General features: G+C 45.9%; 4 protein-coding genes across 5 annotated transcripts; 3 read left to right on the forward strand and 1 right to left on the reverse strand.

The window, feature by feature from the left end:
• Positions 1-613: 613 nt before the first annotated feature.
• Positions 614-4,494, reverse strand: LOC135611342 (protein PYRICULARIA ORYZAE RESISTANCE 21-like). 2 transcript variants are annotated; one of them, XM_065107068.1, is made up of 4 exons: positions 4,287-4,494; positions 2,012-2,254; positions 1,402-1,483; positions 614-1,305 (listed from the first exon to the last, which is right to left on the reverse strand). In XM_065107068.1, the coding sequence occupies exons 2-4, from the start codon at positions 2,021-2,023 to the stop codon at positions 725-727; spliced, it is 675 nt and encodes a 224-aa protein (XP_064963140.1). In that variant the 5' UTR covers positions 2,024-2,254; positions 4,287-4,494; the 3' UTR covers positions 614-724. The 2 variants fall into 2 exon arrangements, with proteins under 2 accessions (XP_064963140.1, XP_064963139.1); XM_065107067.1 differs by having other exon boundaries at positions 2,012-2,289.
• Positions 4,495-4,820: 326 nt separating this feature from the next.
• Positions 4,821-5,748, forward strand: LOC135611343 (uncharacterized). Its single transcript, XM_065107069.1, has 3 exons — positions 4,821-5,281; positions 5,358-5,424; positions 5,498-5,748. The coding sequence occupies exons 1-3, from the start codon at positions 5,152-5,154 to the stop codon at positions 5,640-5,642; spliced, it is 342 nt and encodes a 113-aa protein (XP_064963141.1). The 5' UTR covers positions 4,821-5,151; the 3' UTR covers positions 5,643-5,748.
• Positions 5,749-7,331: 1,583 nt separating this feature from the next.
• On the forward strand, positions 7,332-11,417 carry LOC103982130 (oligopeptide transporter 3). Its single transcript, XM_009398945.3, has 6 exons — positions 7,332-7,943; positions 8,537-8,634; positions 9,214-9,783; positions 9,986-10,241; positions 10,357-10,539; positions 10,624-11,417. The coding sequence occupies exons 1-6, from the start codon at positions 7,419-7,421 to the stop codon at positions 11,236-11,238; spliced, it is 2,247 nt and encodes a 748-aa protein (XP_009397220.2). The 5' UTR covers positions 7,332-7,418; the 3' UTR covers positions 11,239-11,417.
• A 445-nt stretch (positions 11,418-11,862) lies between these two features.
• Positions 11,863-19,694, forward strand: LOC103983293 (transcriptional regulator STERILE APETALA-like). Its single transcript, XM_009400523.3, has 2 exons — positions 11,863-12,234; positions 18,440-19,694. The coding sequence occupies exons 1-2, from the start codon at positions 11,977-11,979 to the stop codon at positions 19,577-19,579; spliced, it is 1,398 nt and encodes a 465-aa protein (XP_009398798.2). The 5' UTR covers positions 11,863-11,976; the 3' UTR covers positions 19,580-19,694.
• Positions 19,695-20,975: the final 1,281 nt, after the last annotated feature.

The following is a 20,975-nucleotide window of genomic DNA, read 5'->3' on the forward strand; positions in this document are numbered from 1 at the left end:
CGAAGCGAGTCATCCTTTGACGAAATTTGTACGTATACCTCTTTGGTATTGTTGTATTTATCCCTCCAATTTCAATTAATCTTGTTTAAGTGAACATGCCGTTTTGTGGTGCATGTATTAATTTGATGCAGGTATTCTCCATATATAAATGCACTTGTATTAAGCAAATGTACGCTTCTTGATCTTAAAAGTGTTTGGCCAAAACCGTAATGCAATGTCCACGTTACAACCGTTTCCTTTACGAGACAAAGACGCGGATCTGATGCTGCAACATGGGGGCGGAGGAACGACCCATCCGTCGTCGTGGAGCTGCAAATGTCACTGCTTTGGCGCGGGGAGAACACCCAGCTTTGCCCGCTCGGACCACAATGGCGATGGGGCCATCTGGGAGCGGAGTGCACGGCGGCGCATGGAGACGAGCTTCATTATTCGCCATCGCCATGAACGGTAGGTGGCGCATCTCCATCCGGGAGCATGTCGCCCTGGGCGAGGCTGCGCTGTCTCCATCACGGCAGGGACCCGTGAATCGCATCCCCCCGGTGGCTCATTCATGATGAGGGAGCAGAAGACAAACACGGATACGCACAGCGTTCGATCTCAATGGCACGAACGCTTCACCCCATCACCATTAGTTATGTTTTCCTTACAATATTATAAATCACATATGTAAATGTGTTTATTATCATATCTATCACACACACACACACACATAATGCGTAGGAAATTACATGATGGAGCAGCCGTAGGGAGGCTCCTCTTCGCAGACGATCTTGTAGCCCTGTACCTCGTAACACGGAGGGCCGCCGTAGTACATGGCTGGTGGAGGCGGTTCGTCTGTCACCAGGCCGCAGGAGCAGCAGCGGCAGGACCCGTAGCGCGGCTCGTAGCAGGGGCACGGCTGGTGGCAGCAGACCGGCCACACCGGGGTCCGGAAAGCCCACATAGGCGCCTTCACCACCACATCAGGGGGCGGGGTCGGGTCGGGCTTCGGTGGCGGCGGCGGTTCAGGAGCAGGAGGTGGCGGTGGTTCGGGCGCGGGCGGCGGCGGTGGTTCGGGCCCAGGAGGCGGCGGTGGTTCGGGCCCAGGAGGCGGCGGAGGTTCGGGTGTAGGAGGGGCCGGTTCGGGTGGGGGAGGAGCCGGTTCCGGTTCGGGTGGCGGTTTGTCCGGCTTGATCTGGATGTCTTTGATCACCTTGGAGGCGAGGCAGCAGAGCTTCTTGATGAAGCAGTCGGGATTGAAGGGACCGGAGACCGTCACAGTGTCGTCCTTCTCATCGTAGGCGATGGACTGGATCTTGTATTGTTCTAACATAAGGAAATCCACAAAAGACATTCTATAAGAAAGATGTGATAGTACTAGAACAGTAGCGTAGGGAGGAGAGACGACAATTGCATGCTTACTTTGGAGCTTGCATATAGCTTTTTTAATCTTCTTGGAGCAGAGGCAGCAGTCAAGATCGACCTTTATGATCACCGTGGCAATCTGTGATAATTACACCAGCAAAAAAAATACTACTAGATGAGATATATAGATATATACGCATTCATGTACATATGCGAGCATATCAAGTTCAACAAAAGGAACAATAAATATCATCTTTCTTCATTTCAATGTATTAATTTTGGTGCATGATTTGTACGAGTGGAAGTCAAATTGTGAATGACCAAGAGCAACATGTAAAGGAAACTTAGATTAACATATGAAGCCGAGAAATCTATAAGAAGCCGAACTGGATTGGGAAAAAAAAAACATCATATCTACCAAATTCAGTTAATGAAATGCACAACAAAGGAAAGATGGAGGTAAAAGAAATAGCGAAAAACATAAATGCAGCAAGGAGTAGTAGAACCACACCCGAAAACTCCACGAGTACTGACAGATTAACATCGCATTCACCACAAAAAGAAAACAGCAGATAAGAAGTATAAAAGAACCAATGCAACTTTGCAGACGGTAGACATACAAGTGATCAGAAGAGCATTAAAAGAGAGGGAGGAGGGAATTGAGCACCTTCTCTGCCATTTCTTGCGAGTGCTGAGATCCCAAGCTAGAGCAGAGGAGGAGGATGGGAAGAGGATCTTCTTTATAGACATAGATGATAAACCAAAGTGCACTGAGGTCATGAACCACCCAGCCCAGACAAGAACATGTGTCGCTCTCACCGACTTATCTGCTGCCTTCATGGGTACGTTTAAGCGCAGAGTCATGCACCTTTACTCTCACTTTGGTTGCTTGTATTTGATGATCGATGGCCTATTCTAGATATTCCCAGTCAAAATGCAAAATTCCTGTTGGAACCAGAGAGAGAACTTTATATAAAAGATATATGTTTAGAACATGGAAAAAAGAACACACAGAAATATTTGCACCTCCCTCAAATTTGAAAAAGGAGAGTTGCTTGGTCATGACAGATGAGCATCAAATTCAAATAAGATTGCTTTCTGAGGAAGCTTACAACCACCTTCATACCTTAAAACACATTAATCCTTTGCACTAGATTGATAAATTTCTTTCCTTGTGTAGACGATCATCATCAACTTATCTTGCCGACTGATGGAGTATTGTGGTCAGTGTGGTTTTCAATGGCGATGTGACCACCGAGAAAATTATACACAGCTCAATAGAAATCCTTTTCTAGGTTTGAAACAACAATGTAGTTAAAAGAGTTATGACCCATCAACATCTAGAGTCATATTGGGTCTAAATATCATTATTACCTGCCCTGCCAATTGAAGATTTGATTTTGACGTACTCCCTGCTCAAATTTTAACTGCTTTCAGATTCATAACTTTTAATGAACAAACTTCTATGATGTCTTTCTAAGTGAAGCATTTCTGTATCTTCTCCTTCTATTGGCCTGTTCTGAAATCTGGTTGCCCAGGTGATATCTTAATAGTTGACAGCCAGCCATCTAAGATAATTTTAAACTAATTTCTTATGCGATACCCTTTTTCCTACTATAAACTGGGAGGTTCAGAAATCAATTCTTGTGACTTTGAACAGGCAGAACACAAGGATGCTTGACTATCTAAAAATTTTCTCAAACTATTTATTGTCCCTCAAGACCACAGACTATAGTCTCTGGCTGATAGCTCGCTTAAGTATCCTCACTCATCCCACATGGCTTCTCAAGCCCATACTTGTGGATCTCCAATTCAAAGAGTATCGTGACACTTCAGAAACCTTGACCAAAAGCCACATGATCACAGACAAATAATAAAAGAATATGATGGCTTTTCTTAAAGTTATCATAAGGATCACCCATGGCACATCATCTTAAACTTGGCAGTCTCCTTTTTTCACTGGCTTTGTGTGTCGCACGGAACTACATCTTAACTAGCTTCTTGGCTTGATAGGACCAATAAGCGCAAAACACATGCAGAGAAAAGGAAGAAAGGTCTGTCCTGAACGACTCATTAAACAACAAGAAATAATCATGCTTTTGCAATTGTCTTTGTGGGTGGCAAATAAGAAGTTGTAGGTGGCATTCACAAGGTCACTTTCCAGTTGAGAATCTAATCTCCGTTTCTCTTCTCCATTCCGATCTGCTTTTTCATTCCTAAGGTGTCATTACCAACAAGGATGCAACTGAGTGGAGAATAAGTTCCACTACATATTTGCAGCACCGCATTTCAACTTTCGATGAATGGATAAGAATGAAAGCCTTTAAAACTGTCGACATATCTTAATGCATATTAGTATAATTTCCAGGAATTCATAAATTTAGCTACCATTCAGGAAATAATTACAAGAAGTGTAATCATTTTAACAACTATAAAAGGATCCAAACTGTGAATCCCATACTTAAATAATGTATATAGAACTGCTTCATGTAATTATGTCCACATGTTACTTGCAAGGTTTCTTTTGTGGGTGTCTAAAGTACTGATCTTGTGGTCAAACTGAATTGAAAATGTATCAACTTTTACCTAAACAAGAGAAGAAAAACATACTTCATGGAGAATCTCCAAACTAGTAAAAAATCATGCAAATACCAACAAAAATATATGACCGAGGGCCAAGGAAATGAAACTAGTAAAATGCAAAAAAAAAAGGGGGAAGGAAATTCTGATACAAAGGACAAACCCTAATCAAACTAACATAATTCAATAAATTAGTTCTTAATTCAAAAAGTCGGATCTTTTACGATATATTCAATTTGGCGAGCATCAAACGAAATGTAACATATATCATGAAGACTCGAGGACGAAGATAAATCTAAAATTTCTCTAGGCATCGTTCCAAAAGAATATCCTACAGAGGAAACTGATACAGAACAGATTACCTTGTATGGCTCAAAAGGGTACTTCTACTTCCGGAGATTTCGATTCGTATAAATAGAAGGGAAGCATCGATATGCTCTCGACTTATTCCTGTTCAGAAATCAAAGATTTTAAGAACTCCCCAAGATTCCAGAGAAAGTAGAACGCCAAAAAGAAGGTTACACCTTGAATTCGAGAGGAAAGAATGCATGAAGAATAACCAAGGATCGAGCAGAACGAGATGAATCGTCCGCGAAAAGAAGTATTCTACGACGAGATCGATTGCCCGAGAGGGAGTAGAGGGGAGTCGACCGATTGAGTTTGAGAGAGGATTCGAATTTGATGGGCGGCAACTCAGGGGCTTTTCGTAAATTTCAAAAGTACGAGGGTCTATTCGTAAAACTCAAATTAAAGTTCGACCCGAACCCAAGTAATTGGGCCGAACTACGAGCCACTATAACTCAACCCAACCGACGATCCAAATTAAACATGCGAGCCGAAATGTTCATTTACGCTTCCATCCTCATAATATATTTATGGAAATCTACTGATCGCGGGTGGTTCTTACAATATATACAACACACTTTATATCGATCGGAAAAGAAGGGTTCACGTCACTTTAAAACAGTGTTCAACAAAAAAAGAAAAAGAGATTTTTCTGAGAAGGAAAAAAATCCTTGAATTTTAGCTTTTAATGACACCAGCTTCGTTCCAACTTAATTAGATTGCAATCCTGTCCAGGTCAAGACCAGAATTTGAGTGGCTTAGATGAGTCGAACGCAGGATCGAGTCGAGCCAATCATCATAACCTCAGCCTTATCCACACACCAGAGATAGCGTAGGAGGAGATATGTCACGGGCCGCCACCGGGATCTTCCAAACCAAGGAATGGCCACCCCGGCTCTCTTCATCCCCACCGTCGGCAATGGCTTTGTGCGCAGCTCATTCCCGCGCTTTTCCTTTCCTTCTCTTTCCGCCGCAAGAATCATCAAACCAGCCAGGATCTACGCAAATCTAGGTACATGTATTACTGCTATCCGAGTAGAGAAACAAGAAGCTCCTGAAGAACTAACTGCTGGTTGTCGGAGGTGCAGGTGGAGCGGATGGAGAGGCGAAGCCTGCCAAGAAGAAGTTCATCACCAGGGAAGAAGAACCAGACCAGTATGCTTCGTCTCCTTCTCTTGTTTCGGTTTCATCTTCTGCATGCTAATGGATACATATGATGGTGATGCAGATATTGGCAGACGGCAGGTGAGAGGAAAGGGGAAAACCCCATGAAGACACCTTTGCCGTACATCATCATCTTCGGTATGTCGACGCCTTTCGTCATCCTCGCCATTGCATTTGCTAATGGCTGGATCAAGATGCCCATGAAGTGACTGAGAGAGAGAGAGAGAGAGATGGCAGTTTATGATCGTTGTTTAGCTAACACAAAAACGTGTACTGTCTACTGTTTCGATCAACAAAGGAGTTTGTCTGCAGTAATCGATCTGCATTATTGCGCCGTGAAAACATGGCAATCGCTGTGTACAAACCACTGGGAAGAAGACAATATATTACGTCATCACCAAAGTAAAAGCCTGCATCTTAATAGTTGTCCCCAATCCACCTTCGCTGAAACGAGCCTCCCTTTGTATTTATTTATGGAATCGAAAAGTTTGCATCTTCGTATTTTTTATGAAATAGCCATCTTATTAATTGCTATCTCCAAGATCAATTAATGGTGCACATCAAAATCATGTTGTAGGTATGGCCACCAGCTATGTCAGGTCTTTACCAGGGGAGCTGATTCCTGGCACGCAAGTCTATCTTAATCACCAGTACAGTGTGACACCATCTTAGATATATACTTCTTTTCATGCATGGGTTTGCTCTACAAGATCGGATATGGAAGTTCTAAAAGAGCTCAGATATAAATTAAGACAACCATGCTCACTTATCCAAGCTTTGATTGAGGTGGAACAAAGCAACACCATGTTATTTGAAGGCATCTCCAAAAGCCATGGTCCATGGCCTGATCAAGACCTTGCAATTGACTTTTCTGTCTTCAGCTCTTCCCCACCGATGGCACACAAAATGGAGAGCACTGCTCTCCATCTTCTGAAACCTTCATGATAATGCTTTCCCCAAAATCGATCATAACATAGAAGAGAATAATATATGCACATGAAAACTCGGTTTCTTGACTGATTAGATGGAGAATTTTGACCCCTCTTTTTGCATGCTTATAGAACCTAATTCTAAGAGACTCTGCAACCTCATCTGTGAGTTCTATATATTATGTTGGTGAGAGAGTTGTACGTACTATGTTTGAGCTGTAACTTGCGTGTGTCCAGCAAATGCTTGTTCCTGTTGTACCCGTCCTCTTTTCTTCCTCCCCCAAGTCCTTCCAACTTCAACTCTGGTATTATATTCTGCAGGCGGCGTCAGCGATGTCTCCGATCTAGCCATCCAACTTTGACGAAGCTGCTGCTTCCATTGACATGCAAGTAAATGGATAAGACAGCTTTCACTTTCTTCTTTCTCGGAAGAAGAAAGCCATGAGCGGCCTCTGGGGTTACTTTCTTGCCACGGCGACAGCTTAGCGTCAGCGTCCGTAGACGCTTATGCTACGTGAGCATGATGCTACTATCTTAGCCATGTCATCAATCATCGACGCCATATAAGAGTGATGAAGATTCCTGCCATGTCATACTTCTTTGGCAATTCATGCACATAGGTCCCAAATGGGCAATATGTTACTTATGAACATTTGCTTGATGTCCATCGAAGTGTCTATCACTTTGAGCCACAAGTTCGAGTCATGTTTGTTGGCAAGTCTCCTTCAGTCAACCCAATAATTTGATTGACCACTCAATTGATTTGGTATAGGGCACATCTACACAAATCATACATATGTACATAAGCAACCAATTCAGCATTTGGGAGAAACTCCTGTAAACATTAAAAAAATATTATCTTTTTATTAAATAATTAATTAAGCATATTTCTTTTTCACTTATTATGATAATAAATATCCACTAATAAAGCCTCTGTCAAATGATCGTCGCTGCTGCTCTTCTCACTCACTCTCGCTCTCTGTCTCTCTGTCTCTCTCTATATATATGTCGGTCGCTACACTCCGAGATCGGTGCAAAGATTGAAGCTCGAGAGCAATGGCATCCAATAAAAGCTCCGTACCTCAAGAGTCGGCGCCGGAGGTGGCAGCGGCGGCGGGGGAGGAGGAGGGGGAGGAGAAGGAGTACCGCCCGGTGGAGGAGGTGGCGCTGGTGGTGCCGGAGACCGACGACCCTTCGCTCCCGGTGATGACATTCCGGGCCTGGTTCATCGGCCTCGCCTCCTGCACCATCCTCATCTTCCTCAACACCTTCTTCACCTACCGCACGCAGCCGCTCACCATCTCCGCCATCCTGGCGCAGATCACGGCGCTCCCTGTCGGTCGCTTCATGGCGTCGGTGCTGCCCAACCGGGAGATCAGGGTGTTCCGGAACTGGGGGTTCAACCTCAACCCGGGCCCCTTCAACATCAAAGAGCATGTTATCATCACCATCTTCGCCAACTGCGGGGTGTCCATCGGCGGCGGAGATGCCTACTCCATCGGCGCCATCACCGTCATGAAGGCGTACTATAAGCAGAGCTTGAGCTTCCTCTGCGGGCTCATCATTGTGCTCACCACTCAGGTAACGGAAAAGAAATCCACCTTTTTCTCTCTTTAGCCCAACACTTATCTTGATTCCATGGAGACGGATTGGGCAGGGTTTAAGTCTACCATCTCTCCCATCAATCGAATGGTGTGGTACAGAGTTGAAGGGAAGATTTTTCCTCGATTAGGGGGAATAGGAAGCACTTCAACTTCAACAAAATAGACCTCATATTTCTGTATTTAATTCTTAGAAACATCAAGAAAAGAAGAAATTTTGTTCTCCAATTATAATAGAAGCCTCTTGAAGTGGCTGATTTTTATGTTTGCACATAAAGTCAGACATTTTTTTCTTAGTAAAGATTTTTCTTTTTTGACTTGCATGTTTCCGAGGGCAAAGACAAAACTGTAACATTAAGCTCTGGTAATCTATCTACTAAATCTAAAACATCAAAACAATGTGAGCTTGCTTCGTGTGTCTTGATGTTGTTGTTTCGATAGTATTTTGGAAGTAATCAACACTTGATCAGTTGATTTATGAACGAAACCTTGTTGTTCTTCTCCTGATCACTACTTTTTTTCTTTGTCCTAAATCTATATTTTCATGGAAGGGATGTATTACTTTACTTGCAGATACTTGGTTATGGATGGGCAGGGATGCTGAGAAGATACCTCGTAGATCCTGCCGAAATGTGGTGGCCTTCTAACCTCGCCCAAGTTTCACTCTTCAGGTCTGATATACTATCTTGTTTAATTAACCCATTGTAAGGTTGTATATGTAAACATCCATAGTCTGATTAATGCTTTGATCATTACATAACTTCATGGGCTTAAAAACCTATATATAATGGTTTGCTTAACAAATTTATGCTTGTATGATTTTCCATGAAGCGTAAAGAAATTATGATGGCAGAAAAGTATTTTTTTTTTTGTCTTTGGCTATTGCAATCTATTCTATAACTTGGTGTGAAGTGTGAACTCTTAATGCAGAAGGAGAATGAATCACTTGACTTGGAAAAGTTGACAAGCTTTATTTTGTGGGGATTTTGACAGAGACAACATCTTTAGACTTTCTATACACTGAATGATAGCAACTGAAAGAAACTATGCATTCTGTTTGCATCATCCTCTTTGACATATGAACTCGAATCTGTGCTAGACTGATACATTGATTACTGTGAATTAGCGTTCCAAACTGCTTTACTGCAACCTAGAATCTGAAAAAGTCCAAAGAACTGTAAACAACAGCTTCTTTGCCAAATATTTTAGATGCTTCTCGACTTTTACCTCCTGTCAAATATGTGATGCAGAGCACTTCATGAGAAGGATTCGAGGTCGAAAGGGCTAACCAGGATGCAGTTCTTCGTGCTGTTCTTCGTTGCAAGCTTTGCATACTACACACTGCCTGGCTATCTCTTGCCCATACTGACCTTCTTCTCGTGGATCTGCTGGTCATGGCCTCGCAGTATAACTGCTCAGCAGATTGGGTCAGCTTACCACGGCCTTGGTGTCGGTGCCTTCACGCTGGACTGGGCAGGGATCTCTGCGTATCATGGCAGTCCTCTGGTCACTCCATGGTTCTCCATTCTGAACACAGCAGTTGGTTTCATCATGTTCATCTACATCATAGTACCGTTGTGTTACTGGAAATTCAACACCTTTGATGCCCGGAAGTTTCCCATCTTCTCGAATCAGCTCTTCACTACCAGAGGGCAGAAGTATGATACTACCAAGATATTGACGCCCAACTATGATCTCAATGTAGCTGCGTATGAGAGCTATGGAAAGCTCTACTTGAGTCCACTTTTTGCGCTCTCCATCGGATCAGGTTTTGCAAGATTTACAGCCACCATCGTCCATGTTCTCCTGTTCCATGGCAGGTAGAGCAGTTGCTATTCAAGTTCTTTTCTCTTTTATGTTTCTCATAGGATATTACATACTGCATTCACTGTCTCAAATCTTTGTAAGGTGTCAGATTCTTATCCAGCTCCGTTCTTGTGCTTCGGCGAACTCTGAATTAAGATTACGTGCAAGGAAGTTGTGATTTGTTTAGGTAATGCAAGTGCTTCTTCTTCCTTGCAGCGACATTTGGAGGCAGAGCAAGTCGGCAATGAACTCTGCCAAGGTGGACATCCATGCTAAGCTAATGAAGAAGTACAAACAAGTTCCTCACTGGTGGTTCCTCATTCTACTAGCAGCAAGTGTCATCTTGTCATTGATGATGTCGTTTGTTTGGAAAGAGGAGGTGCAGCTGCCTTGGTGGGGGATGATATTTGCCTTCGGGTTAGCTTGCCTCGTCACTCTTCCCATTGGGGTCATTCAGGCAACCACAAACCAGGTAAGCAAGCTTCATGAATTCCCTCTTCTTCTCCCAAGGATAGAATGACACAAAGAAGAACGTGGAATCAAATGGAAGGTTAATGACTGATCTTGTCACCGTCGACTCCTTGCAGCAACCTGGATACGATATTATAGCCCAATTCATCATCGGTTACGTACTTCCAGGGAAGCCTATTGCCAATCTGCTGTTCAAGATATATGGCAGAATCAGCACCATCCATGCACTCTCCTTCCTTGCTGACCTCAAACTCGGTCACTACATGAAGATCCCACCCAGGTGCATGTACACCGCTCAGGTGACGCAATCATTCATCTGAACATTTCCATCCCTTTCTACTTGGCCGATACCTAAACTTTCAACAACATCCATCTTCTTTCAGCTCGTTGGAACTGTGGTTTCCGGTGTCGTCAACCTTGCAGTGGCGTGGTGGATGTTGGGAAGCATCGAGAACATCTGTGACGTTGATGCACTGCACCCTGAGAGCCCATGGACTTGCCCCAAGTACCGAGTTACCTTCGACGCTTCTGTCATATGGGGCCTCGTAGGACCTGGCCGCCTCTTCGGGCATGGAGGACTGTACCGGAACCTGGTGTGGCTGTTCCTCGTCGGAGCAGCGTTACCCGTTCCTGTGTGGGCACTGAGCAAAATCTTTCCGGAGAAGAAGTGGATTCCTTTGATCAACATACCGGTCATCTCCTACGGCTTCGCCGGAATGCCTCCTGCAACCCCAACCAACATAGCGAGCTGGCTCATCACCGGAACCATCTTCAATTACTTTGTTTTCAGATACAGAAAGGGATGGTGGCAGAAGTACAACTACGTTCTATCCGCCGCACTGGATGCAGGGACAGCGTTCATGGGTGTGCTGCTGTTCTTCGCCCTCCAGAATGCGAATCACAATCTGCGATGGTGGGGCACAGAGCTCGATCACTGTCCGTTGGCATCATGCCCCACTGAACCTGGGATATCAGTAAAAGGATGTCCGGTGTTTTAGCCACGAGCTCTGGATCGTCTTACCGCAGATGAACCCTTGACGATGTAAAAGGACAGAACAAAGATTGCAAGCTTAGTGTGCGTCTGCGTTTAGGAGCACGAATAAACTATACGGAAAGGAGTCATTCTTGTTTGTATGGTACCGTAAAATACTGGCTATACATGTTGATGTTTCCCCAAGGACATCAGTTCATCTTTCTGCAAACGCCTTGTTCAACGTGAACGTAGGAGAGATGGCCATGGCGTATGCTGCATGGGAAACAACGTATGCAACAACAGGAGAGGAGCGCAGACGAGGGGAATTGACCTGTTAACATCCTGTCATTATTACTTCATATCGAAATCAAGACATTTTTTTCTCCTTTTATAATTTTATGCCTTTTTATTAACTTGCTCAATATCTTGGTCACAACAGAAATCAAACATACATTTTGACCACCCATATGGTGTCATGGTGCGGAAATGCATCCAAGGTATGCTTCCTGCCACCCATCCAAGCTCCGGTTGGTGGGCCACCTACGATACCCACCGTCACGTGCCCTGCAGCCCACCGAAGCCCAACAAGAAATATATATATATATATAAAACTCGATTATGAGCACTAAATAATATAATACCGGAAAAAAGAACGCCACCACGCCTATAAAGCCCTGCACTAAACCCCCCATCTCCACCGCCTTCTCGCGGTCTCATTTGGTTCCCTCTTCCAATTCTCTACCGCCCTGTTGCTCTGGCAGCCATGTCGAGCTCGCCGCCGGAACGACGCGGAGGCGGGGGCGAGGGGGAGAGGGGAGAGGAAGCCGCCGCCCCCGTAGCACGCGCGGCCGCTGGCCTCGGGCGCCGCCGTTCGGGGGATCCTTCCTCGTCGCGGCAGAGGTCCGCCGACGAGGTCTGGCCGGAACACTTCGTGGAGGCCGTCGCGGCCCAGGTCGCCGTCGACGCCACTCGCTCCGCCGGGCGCCTGGCCGCCGCGCCTGCCGTCGTCGCCGTGTTCCAGGTCTTTCCTTCTCCTTTACGTCTCCGCTGTGTTATCCAAGCAGAGCGCATTAGTTTCTCTATCATATTATTCTCTAGCTTCGCGGCAGTTCCATATTAGTTATCAACATCTCATGAACATTAAGTTTGGAACTACGAAAACCATGGATAGAGCATGATAATAACCGTGTTGGAACCACGAAACCCGGATGAGTTGTCTACAGTGCGTAACGATATCGCTAGAATAGCAATGGGCAGTAGACTTGCTCTTGGAGGAGGAGAGGTTCCGTGGAGTGTTTCCACGTATAGGTGTTCTTCGGATCGCTCTTTTGTTTGGTCTATTTCTTCGTTCCTTTGGTCTCGTTTGGGTTATATTTATTGTGTGCAGTACCACCCTTACTTGTGCTACCGAAGTAGCATAAGCATTCCTTCTGCTATTTCTCTCTCTGACGACGGCTAGCTCTGCGAAGCTACCTGGGTTTCGACTTCGCTCCTCTATCGCGTCTCTTTCTCTCGCTCTCTCTCTCTCTCCCTCCGCAGTCGGAGCCAGTCGGATGGCTGGCTTTTTGCTGGACAGTTTGCGCTTGCAATTGTCGACATCTTCTACAACGTTACACGATTCTGCTGCTGTAGCAGCAGAAGCAGCTGGGACTCCTCCTCCTCTGTCAAATCCATTACTTCTCTTTCTCTCTTAGAACTTTTGTGCACCGCTCCCAGACGGGAGGTCTGAGCACAGAACCAGTGGTGGGTGATGGCGTGTGATCCTCTGTTCCTTTGACCGCGCCCGTTTTAACTCCCCTCGACCCATCCCTGTCGCTGCTTTATCTGCTTACGTTCAGCCGGTCCCCCCCGCGGAAAGGATCGAAGGAAAGGGAGCTCGGGGTTGGCGTACAGCGGATGGGATGCGATGAGATGAGATGGGATAGAATAAGGCAGAGCGGAGGCACAGGCGCCGTCAGCAGACGCCCGTCCCTTTCAGTTCCGTTTTGGTCCTTTTTTATCGGGGAGAGGGGAAGCATACAAACACACACACCCTCTTTTCTTACTCCAGCCAATTCTGTAGAGTTTGCTTCCCCACTTTCCCCCTCGTTCTTCTGCTTCGCGTGTGTCTGATGGTTTTATTAGACGACAAGTAGGAGAAGGGGTGATTGTGTTGACGGGCTTTTGAATGGAGGGCTCTCAATCCCAATCCTTTGGGTTAAGTTTCAGCCGTAGCGGGCGATGTCGTGTTGTTTGTGTATGGCTTGAATCGTCGGGCGAGAGTGAGAGTTGGTGGAGAGGGGGAGTGCTTTCTTTAATGGCGTTCCTTGGAAATGAAAGTGTGGGGGAAAGAAGCAGCACGGCATGTGCCTTTTGTTGCATGGGCGGACGAAACCTTCGCTGCTTCCAACGACATGGTTCAACTCCTCCACTCCCGCCTCCCCCCTCCCCCTCTCTCTCTCTCTCTCTCTCTCTCTTTCTCCCTGAGACCAAGAGGCCATAGGCTGCAGCAGCCCCCGGGGGGACGGGGGCGCTGGAATTCCCATTTTATCCTCTGCAGTCGGGGATGGCAACATCATCTTCGTCGCCCCTCATCCAAACCTATCCACCACCGCTGCTTTCTGCTGCTGACAGCTCTTTCTCAAGCACATGCACGCCTCATTCTTAGAACCAGTGTTTGTACACACTGCTCTCTTCATGCGTGCTCATGTGCGGGTTCTATAAGCTCCGCTTGCCATCGGAATCTGCATAAGAGGAAAATGTACGTGATTTCTCCAACCTTTTTCGTCTCCCCTGCTTTGCTTGGTTAAAACGTGTTGGGTCATATATAGTTTTACACGGAGGTCAAACGTTCGCGAGGCAACAGTGTCGTAGTTCCGTACTGCAAAAGCTTGTTCAAAGTCCCACCACCTCTGAACGCACATGGTCTCACTGCAAAGTCCAACGCCCAGTGGGCTTTGTCGTTTTACCATCGCTTCCTTTTTGTTGATGGGATGTAAGGATCCAGCCAAGGCCAAATCAGACCGAAAGTACTCTTCACAGACAGAATCGAAAAGAGAGTAGGGAGGGGAGGGGTAGGCTGGGGGCCAAAGAAAGGGAGAGAGAAAAGGGTCGATCAAATCTCAGCAATCTCGCACGGTTCTCACCATGCCTCCTGCTGTCCTGCCTCTCTTGGTGACTGCACCACCAAAGCCCAACTTTTTGGTGGGTCTTTACCTTACAAGCCGTGGTACTGTTCACGGGCGGTACCTCCATTTTTGGGTGCGGTGGTGGTGGTTGTGGTGGTGGGGGAGGCGGCTCCCGGAGTGGTCTCAGGCTTTCTTAGGCACGCATGTGTACAAACCCCAATGCCCTGTTGTGTGTTGGAGCATCATCGCCTTCGGGAGGAGACCTACACATGACTCCATTTCTGAACGATGATATCAGCCACCACGAATGGGATTCTCCAGCGTACGAAGGCGTACGGTGTGAAGGTGGCGGCAAGGATTGCGGGAACAGGAAGTCCGGCGGCAGTACGTCATGCCATGGTATGGTTTAAAGGTGACAAAGGAAGGGCCGATTGCTGTGCGTTTTGTGATCCTTGTTTTATTAGCTACAGCATCGTGTATATATATATATATATATATCTCAGGGAGATGTGCCCTGATCTTTGAGGCCTGACATGCAGTTGTGCGTCGTCCCAGAGGGATTCACGGGATCCTATCATAACAGTAACAGATGCATGAGGCTGGTGGATTCTTCTTAAATTTAATGTTGGTTGCCTTCTCTTCCTTGTCTTTGGCCTGACATTGGCCTTCTCTTTCCTACGGTACGATTGAAGAAAGGTCTTAAAGCTGCTGCTGCCTCTGCCTCTGCCTGTGCCTCTGCCTCTGCTGCTCCATCATATTTAATTGCAGCTCTCGGCCTTCGAACCATGAGCTCCGTTTCGTGAGCATTTATGGAGCGGAAGCGGAGGGTCTGTGGGGGTGGTGTGTGTTGATTAGTTAAGTGAGGCTCGGCAGCATCACTTCAATGCTTATGAAGCATTGCACGAGCCCCACGTCCTTTATTGGCCAAGCTGACGAGCTTTTATCGTCGGAAATCTCTGTCTTGTATGTAATTTAGAGATCTAGGGAGGTGTGCAAGATCTAATATATCATGGTCTCCGATATGTTACGTCCTGAACTCCACAAGTTCATCACGTAGACCAAACGTTGTCAGCATAATCTGAACATGCACAAGTGAGGAGGCAAAACTAGCTCTTCTTCAACCGAAGGTTATATTCTTCGTGCTACAAAACAAGGGGTGTGTAAGGAACACGGTGGATGTTTGCCTTCTCACGCTGCCTGTTTGCTAAAATGCGAGTAGGGAGCATCAGTCTCGAGTTGCTGCATTACGTTGCATTCTTGTAGGAAGTTGTCAAGACTGAACTTTCGTATCAAACATTTTGCCGCATTTGTCCTACGATAAGGTTTTTTGATGATCCAGGAGCGTACACTGATGTGTAGTTTACCTGCAACTTTCACATTGGTTTTAGCTGATACTCGAAAACTGTGGAGATAGGATCATTTTGCTTTATTTGTATGTTCTAGATATCTATATTCTTCGATGAAAAAAACATAATTAAATAATTGCTTTATCTGCTCACATTTTTTACAATGTAGTAGTTACTCTTCATTGTACATGAAGGAGAGAGATCAAGTAATATACAGATGCAGGTCAGGTCAACAACTCTTACACAATCTATATTTGATGTGCTTCAATGAACATATCATGTGCAGTAATCTGGGCAGAAATGCTAGGGGCCTTTGTGCTGTTGCCATCATGAGAATGGGGCAAAAATACTCTTGTTTAATATAAGAATTTGTGAGATAATACAAAAAACAAGGAATGGATCTAATATTAGTATACATATGCAAACATGTTATGTACATGCATATGAATGGTTTCACCCTTGGAAGTGTGTGTATATTTTATGTGATTTGTTTAATTTTGGTATATGTGCTTATCACTCGAAAGAAAAAACAAAAACACAAATAATGAATTGTTAGATCATAATTTTATGGTCCATTTTGGTTATAAGTGGTAATTGGTTAAATTTAGGATATCACTTGATTGGAAAAAAGAGCATTTTTTCTGACTTTTCTTAATATCTTTTCTTGAAATGTAAATTTGTGCATCTTAACTCTGAGCCCCCGTTTTAACCTTGGTAATGAAAAGTTATTTTATTCATTGTAGCACAACTTTTAATTCATTATTGGTTTGCGATTTGAAGCCAGATTGTTTGATTTCCCAGATAGATATTTTTTCTGGTTCGGATTGTGTTTGAAATCCTGTGCATATTGTTTGTTTGAATCAATTTACATCGAATGTTTATGATGTACACTATTGTTAATGTCTAGAAACAACAATGTGTTAGGCTTCTAAACCATTTGAACTGGAAATTTCCTTGGATGTAGAATAAGGATAATTGCTCAATGTCACACCGGGCGATGTTGATGAGTGTTTGATTGTCTTTTCGATGGATCATGATTTGATGAAGTATATTGTATGCACGAGTTGTGACAAGTTGAACACTCTGTTGATTGATCTCGTAGACTAGAAAGGAAAGATTCATGCTCAAATTTGAGGAGTGAAGAAACCTTGGCATGGACTTGATCAGGGTGTAGTTCTTCTGAAAATAATCCTAAAACTAAGATGAACAATTTGAATAACACAAACAATGTGTAGCCCGAAGAAATGAGATTCCTAGATTAATGCTAGAAAGTCTTTGGTCTCAAAGCCAGCTGACAATGTCTGGTTCATAGGGCATTCTTATATGTGAGATTTTTCCTGCTGATGTCCGATACATGCTTGTTGAAGATATTCACCTTATTTGTCCTGGACTAATCATTATCCCTTAAAACCTGTTAACTTGACAGCGCAGCAGTCGATGAAAGAGTTAGCATCAATTTATATGAAATGTAATGAGTTGTTAAGAAAGATTAGGTGCATTGCCTCTTCTCATGTAAAAGAAAAGAAAATTTAGGATGATGCAGAGAGTGTTAGTCTCGAGATTATGAAAAGAAAGCCGGAGGACTTGACAATCTGCTGTTATTCACACCATGATTTATAATTCTGCAAACTCGGTAGTCGATGGAAAGCAAAAGCTCTGCCAAGGTTGGGTCAACAAAAACCTAAGCTCTTCTGTAGAATATCTTCTCTTAGAATTCGCAAGTTAAGCTTGATGAGGTCGTGACTTTTGATCTTGCTCTTGTTACATTGTTAGTTAGATTCTGAGCATCCATGTTGAATTTGAGGTATGACGTTTTATCATATGATCTTGAGCATTGTCAATGCTAATCCTTGCAATGTGGTGTGACTATGTGAGTGCTACTGAGCTGATCTTGTTTCTGGTTTGGCTGTTATCATTGCTAGCTTGCTCAACAAATGTTGTCTTTTTAAGTTCGTAACATCACGGATTATTTCTCCGTCACCTGAGTCCCCCGAAAAGCGCAAAAAACCCTTTTGCAACTTCTTTGCAGATTTCAAAATGAAGTTCGACGTATAATGTCATGACTGCACTTGCACAATCTTTTTGTTCATCAGTCTTTCTAGGAACTCTGAAGTAGTAGTAATCTTGCATGCAAAGTTTGCTTTCTCAAGCTTGATGTCTGCACATGAATTCTCATTTCAGGAACCTCTTATCCTGTGGTCGCCTTTGTTTGCAGTGGATGTTGTTTTATGAGTTATTCGGCTCTATTTGAACTCTTGTGCGATCTTCTCTTTCTTTTTCTTTCGAGTAAAAATGGTAGAGTGAGAAGGTAAAATAGTCATGCTATTATTTGGTGATGTGAGAGAATTTGGAATGGCATTCACAAGCCATACGCTGAGTCTGAGCTTTTACTGCACTATCAGTTCGGCTGAGGCCGAGCTTTTATTGCTGTATCAGTCTCTGAGACTTCGAGTCATTCCAAACTCCGCATTCAATTTGGAGCAATGAACTCACACTTGCTGCATCAAGATCGGTACTGAAACATGCATGTCATTGTATGCTTTTGCTTCTACTTTCTTGCAACAAATGTCATAAATGTTAATCCTGCTACTTCGTCTCTCTGTGATAACATTCTTGTACTACAGGCAAGTTGTGTTCTACGTGACATACGCAACGCAATGCATGCTGTGGATTTGACGGAAAGCATTGTGAAGTGCTCAAGTCTACGCTATATTTTTAGGACATTACTCAGTTTCCATGTTTGAGTTGTGGTGGCGTTGATGGGGACTTGCAGGTGTGCTCGACGTGGAGAGACGTTTCCCGTTCGGAGCTCCTGTGGCAGGATCTCTGCCGCCGCGTTTGGTCTCGTCGGCGTTCCACGCTCCCGTCCTGGCGCGACGAGTTCGTTCGCCTCCACCGCACTGCCGCCAACTTCCGGTTCCGCCGCTGTGCCTACTCCCAGCTGCTGCCCGCCTCCTCCGACGCACTCTCCTGCCGCCGTCTCGCCCTCTCTGACCACCACCTTGCTGCCGGCTTCCACGATGGCTCCGTCCTTCTGTTCGATCTCCCTGCCGGACAGCTGCTCGCCACCTACAGGGCAGACCCTCACCGCGACCGCCTCGGCCGCTTCTCCCAGGCTATCTCCGGCATCATACTCCTCGCTGAGCCCGACGAGAGCCTGACCTTCTCTTCCCAGGACGGAGACATCCACGTGGCCAGCCTTGACGTCTCTGGCTCCGTCCGGCGTGCCCATGTCGGGAACCTTATGGAGGACGGAACGCTGGTGGACTTCACCGGCGACGCTCGGTGGTGGGTGGGCTTGTTCGCAGGTGTTCCCGGGCGGTCGTGGCACATCTGGGATGCCGACACCGAGCAGCTGGTGTATGTGGGTGGTACCTTGACGGACTCCAACGCTATCCTGGGTTGGCACATGCTCACCGACTTGTCTCGCCCGGTGCTCGCCCGCACGAGGATTGCGGAGCCAGGAATCGTGGTTGGGTGCACCGCTTCGAGCATGGAGGCGGTGGACTTGAACGACAGCGGCACAATCCTAAACCTGCTCGAACTCCCGCACGGCGCAGTCGTGGACTCGGTTGACGCGTGCGAGGGCCGGGTGATGGCCGTGGACTCGCGAGGTCTAGTGAAGGTGCGGGAGGTGCCGACGCTGCAGGAGCTTTGCAGGTTCGGCACCGGGAGGCGGGTGGAGGGACAGCAGCAGCAGGGGACGGTGCGTGTCAAAGCGTGCATGAACTGGTGTTACGCGATCGTGTGTTCCGGTCGCGGAGTTCGGGTATGGGATGCGACGACCGGCGCGTACTTGTACAGCTTCAGGGAGCGGATAGGCGAGGCCGCCGTCGCTGCTGCCAGTGACCGGTACGTCTCTGCCTGGGCCGACGGTAGTGGTTTGCACCTGTGGGATTTTGGAGACTTGTAGGCGGATGAGCACATGCAGGGGAGCGGCGATCTTTCTGCAAGTACGTAGGAGATGCTGACGCATGCAGGAGAACGTAGGAAGAGGAAGTAGGAGAAGGAATGGAGAGAGAGAGAGAGAGAGAGAGCGATCATGTCATTGATGATTAGAGTTGAAGTAAGTTGTATGCTGGGGGGCAATCCAGAAGACGCTTAGTATTGTTCTATGATTCATCTTCATCTTTGTTTTTTCTTCTTGTGATGGGGTGACAAATCTGGAAGCAACTGTTCTTCCAATTCACTGTCTGGGTTCGTATTTTTCTGCCACTGTGCGACTGATTAAGGTTAAACGCTGGACTTGGATCTGTAAAATGTAGAAGCAATGAAGACAGTGAATCACATGCTCAGAACACGGAAATGTAGGTTTCAGATCAGATAACATCTACATGTAGAGTATATGTGGGCGTATACACAAATATGCACAACTTGAGGGGTGTATAAGCAAAATTCTAACCTGCCGACGTGGAGCCATTATTTCATGTTAACCATTGAAGTGGGCTAACAATAGGCTCTGCCCAACTTAAGGCCACATTATTGGGCCAATATCTGTCTTTAATGGGCTTCATGTCGTAACCAAAGCCGTAAATTTGGCCTCAGGCGGTCGCCGGTGTCCGTCGCAGCAGCAGGAGTCCTTATAAAAGTCGGACTGCTCTCATGCGACTGTCGCAGGCTCGGCGGAGTCAGAGTCGTGTCGAAATAGAATTCCTGTTGTTTTAGTGTCTTCCACAGATTCGGACATGAAACTGCAACGGCCAACTCCAACTCCAACTCCAACTCGTCTTAGTGTCTTCCTCTCTCTGTATATATACACAGGCACGGGAGAGAGCACCCCACAACTCCTCCTCCTCCTCCTCCGGTGCTCCACGGAAGATAACAATTCCCATCGCATCATGGACCCCGTCGCCGCCGGTGCTCCCATGGAAGACGACGATGCTCGTGGCATCATAAGCGATGGGCCAGCCGCAGACCCTATAACCGATGACCACAGCCGCCGAGCTACGACCTCTCCTCCCTCCCATCAATTGTTCAATTGTTGGGAAGACGACAATGGTCTTGGCATCAAAAGCGATGGCCCAGCCGCAGTCCCTATTGCCGATGACCCCCGCCACCGAGGTACGACGTCTCCTCCATTCCTTCAATTGTTCGATTGTTTGTGAAGTAGCTGCCGTAGAATTAACGAGAGTCTTCCATGTTAGCCCTTGATGATACTGACTACTCCGTAAACGGAATCAGCGACGGTGAAGACGACAATGCTCGTGGCATCATACGCGATGGGCCAGCCGCAGACCCTATAACCGATGACCACCGCTGCCGAGCTACGACCTCTCCTCCCGCCCTTCAATTGTTCAATTGTTGGGAAG

The sequence above is a fragment of the Musa acuminata genome, chromosome BXJ2-4, assembly GCF_036884655.1.
Source record: "Musa acuminata AAA Group cultivar baxijiao chromosome BXJ2-4, Cavendish_Baxijiao_AAA, whole genome shotgun sequence".
NCBI lineage: Eukaryota > Viridiplantae > Streptophyta > Magnoliopsida > Zingiberales > Musaceae > Musa > Musa acuminata.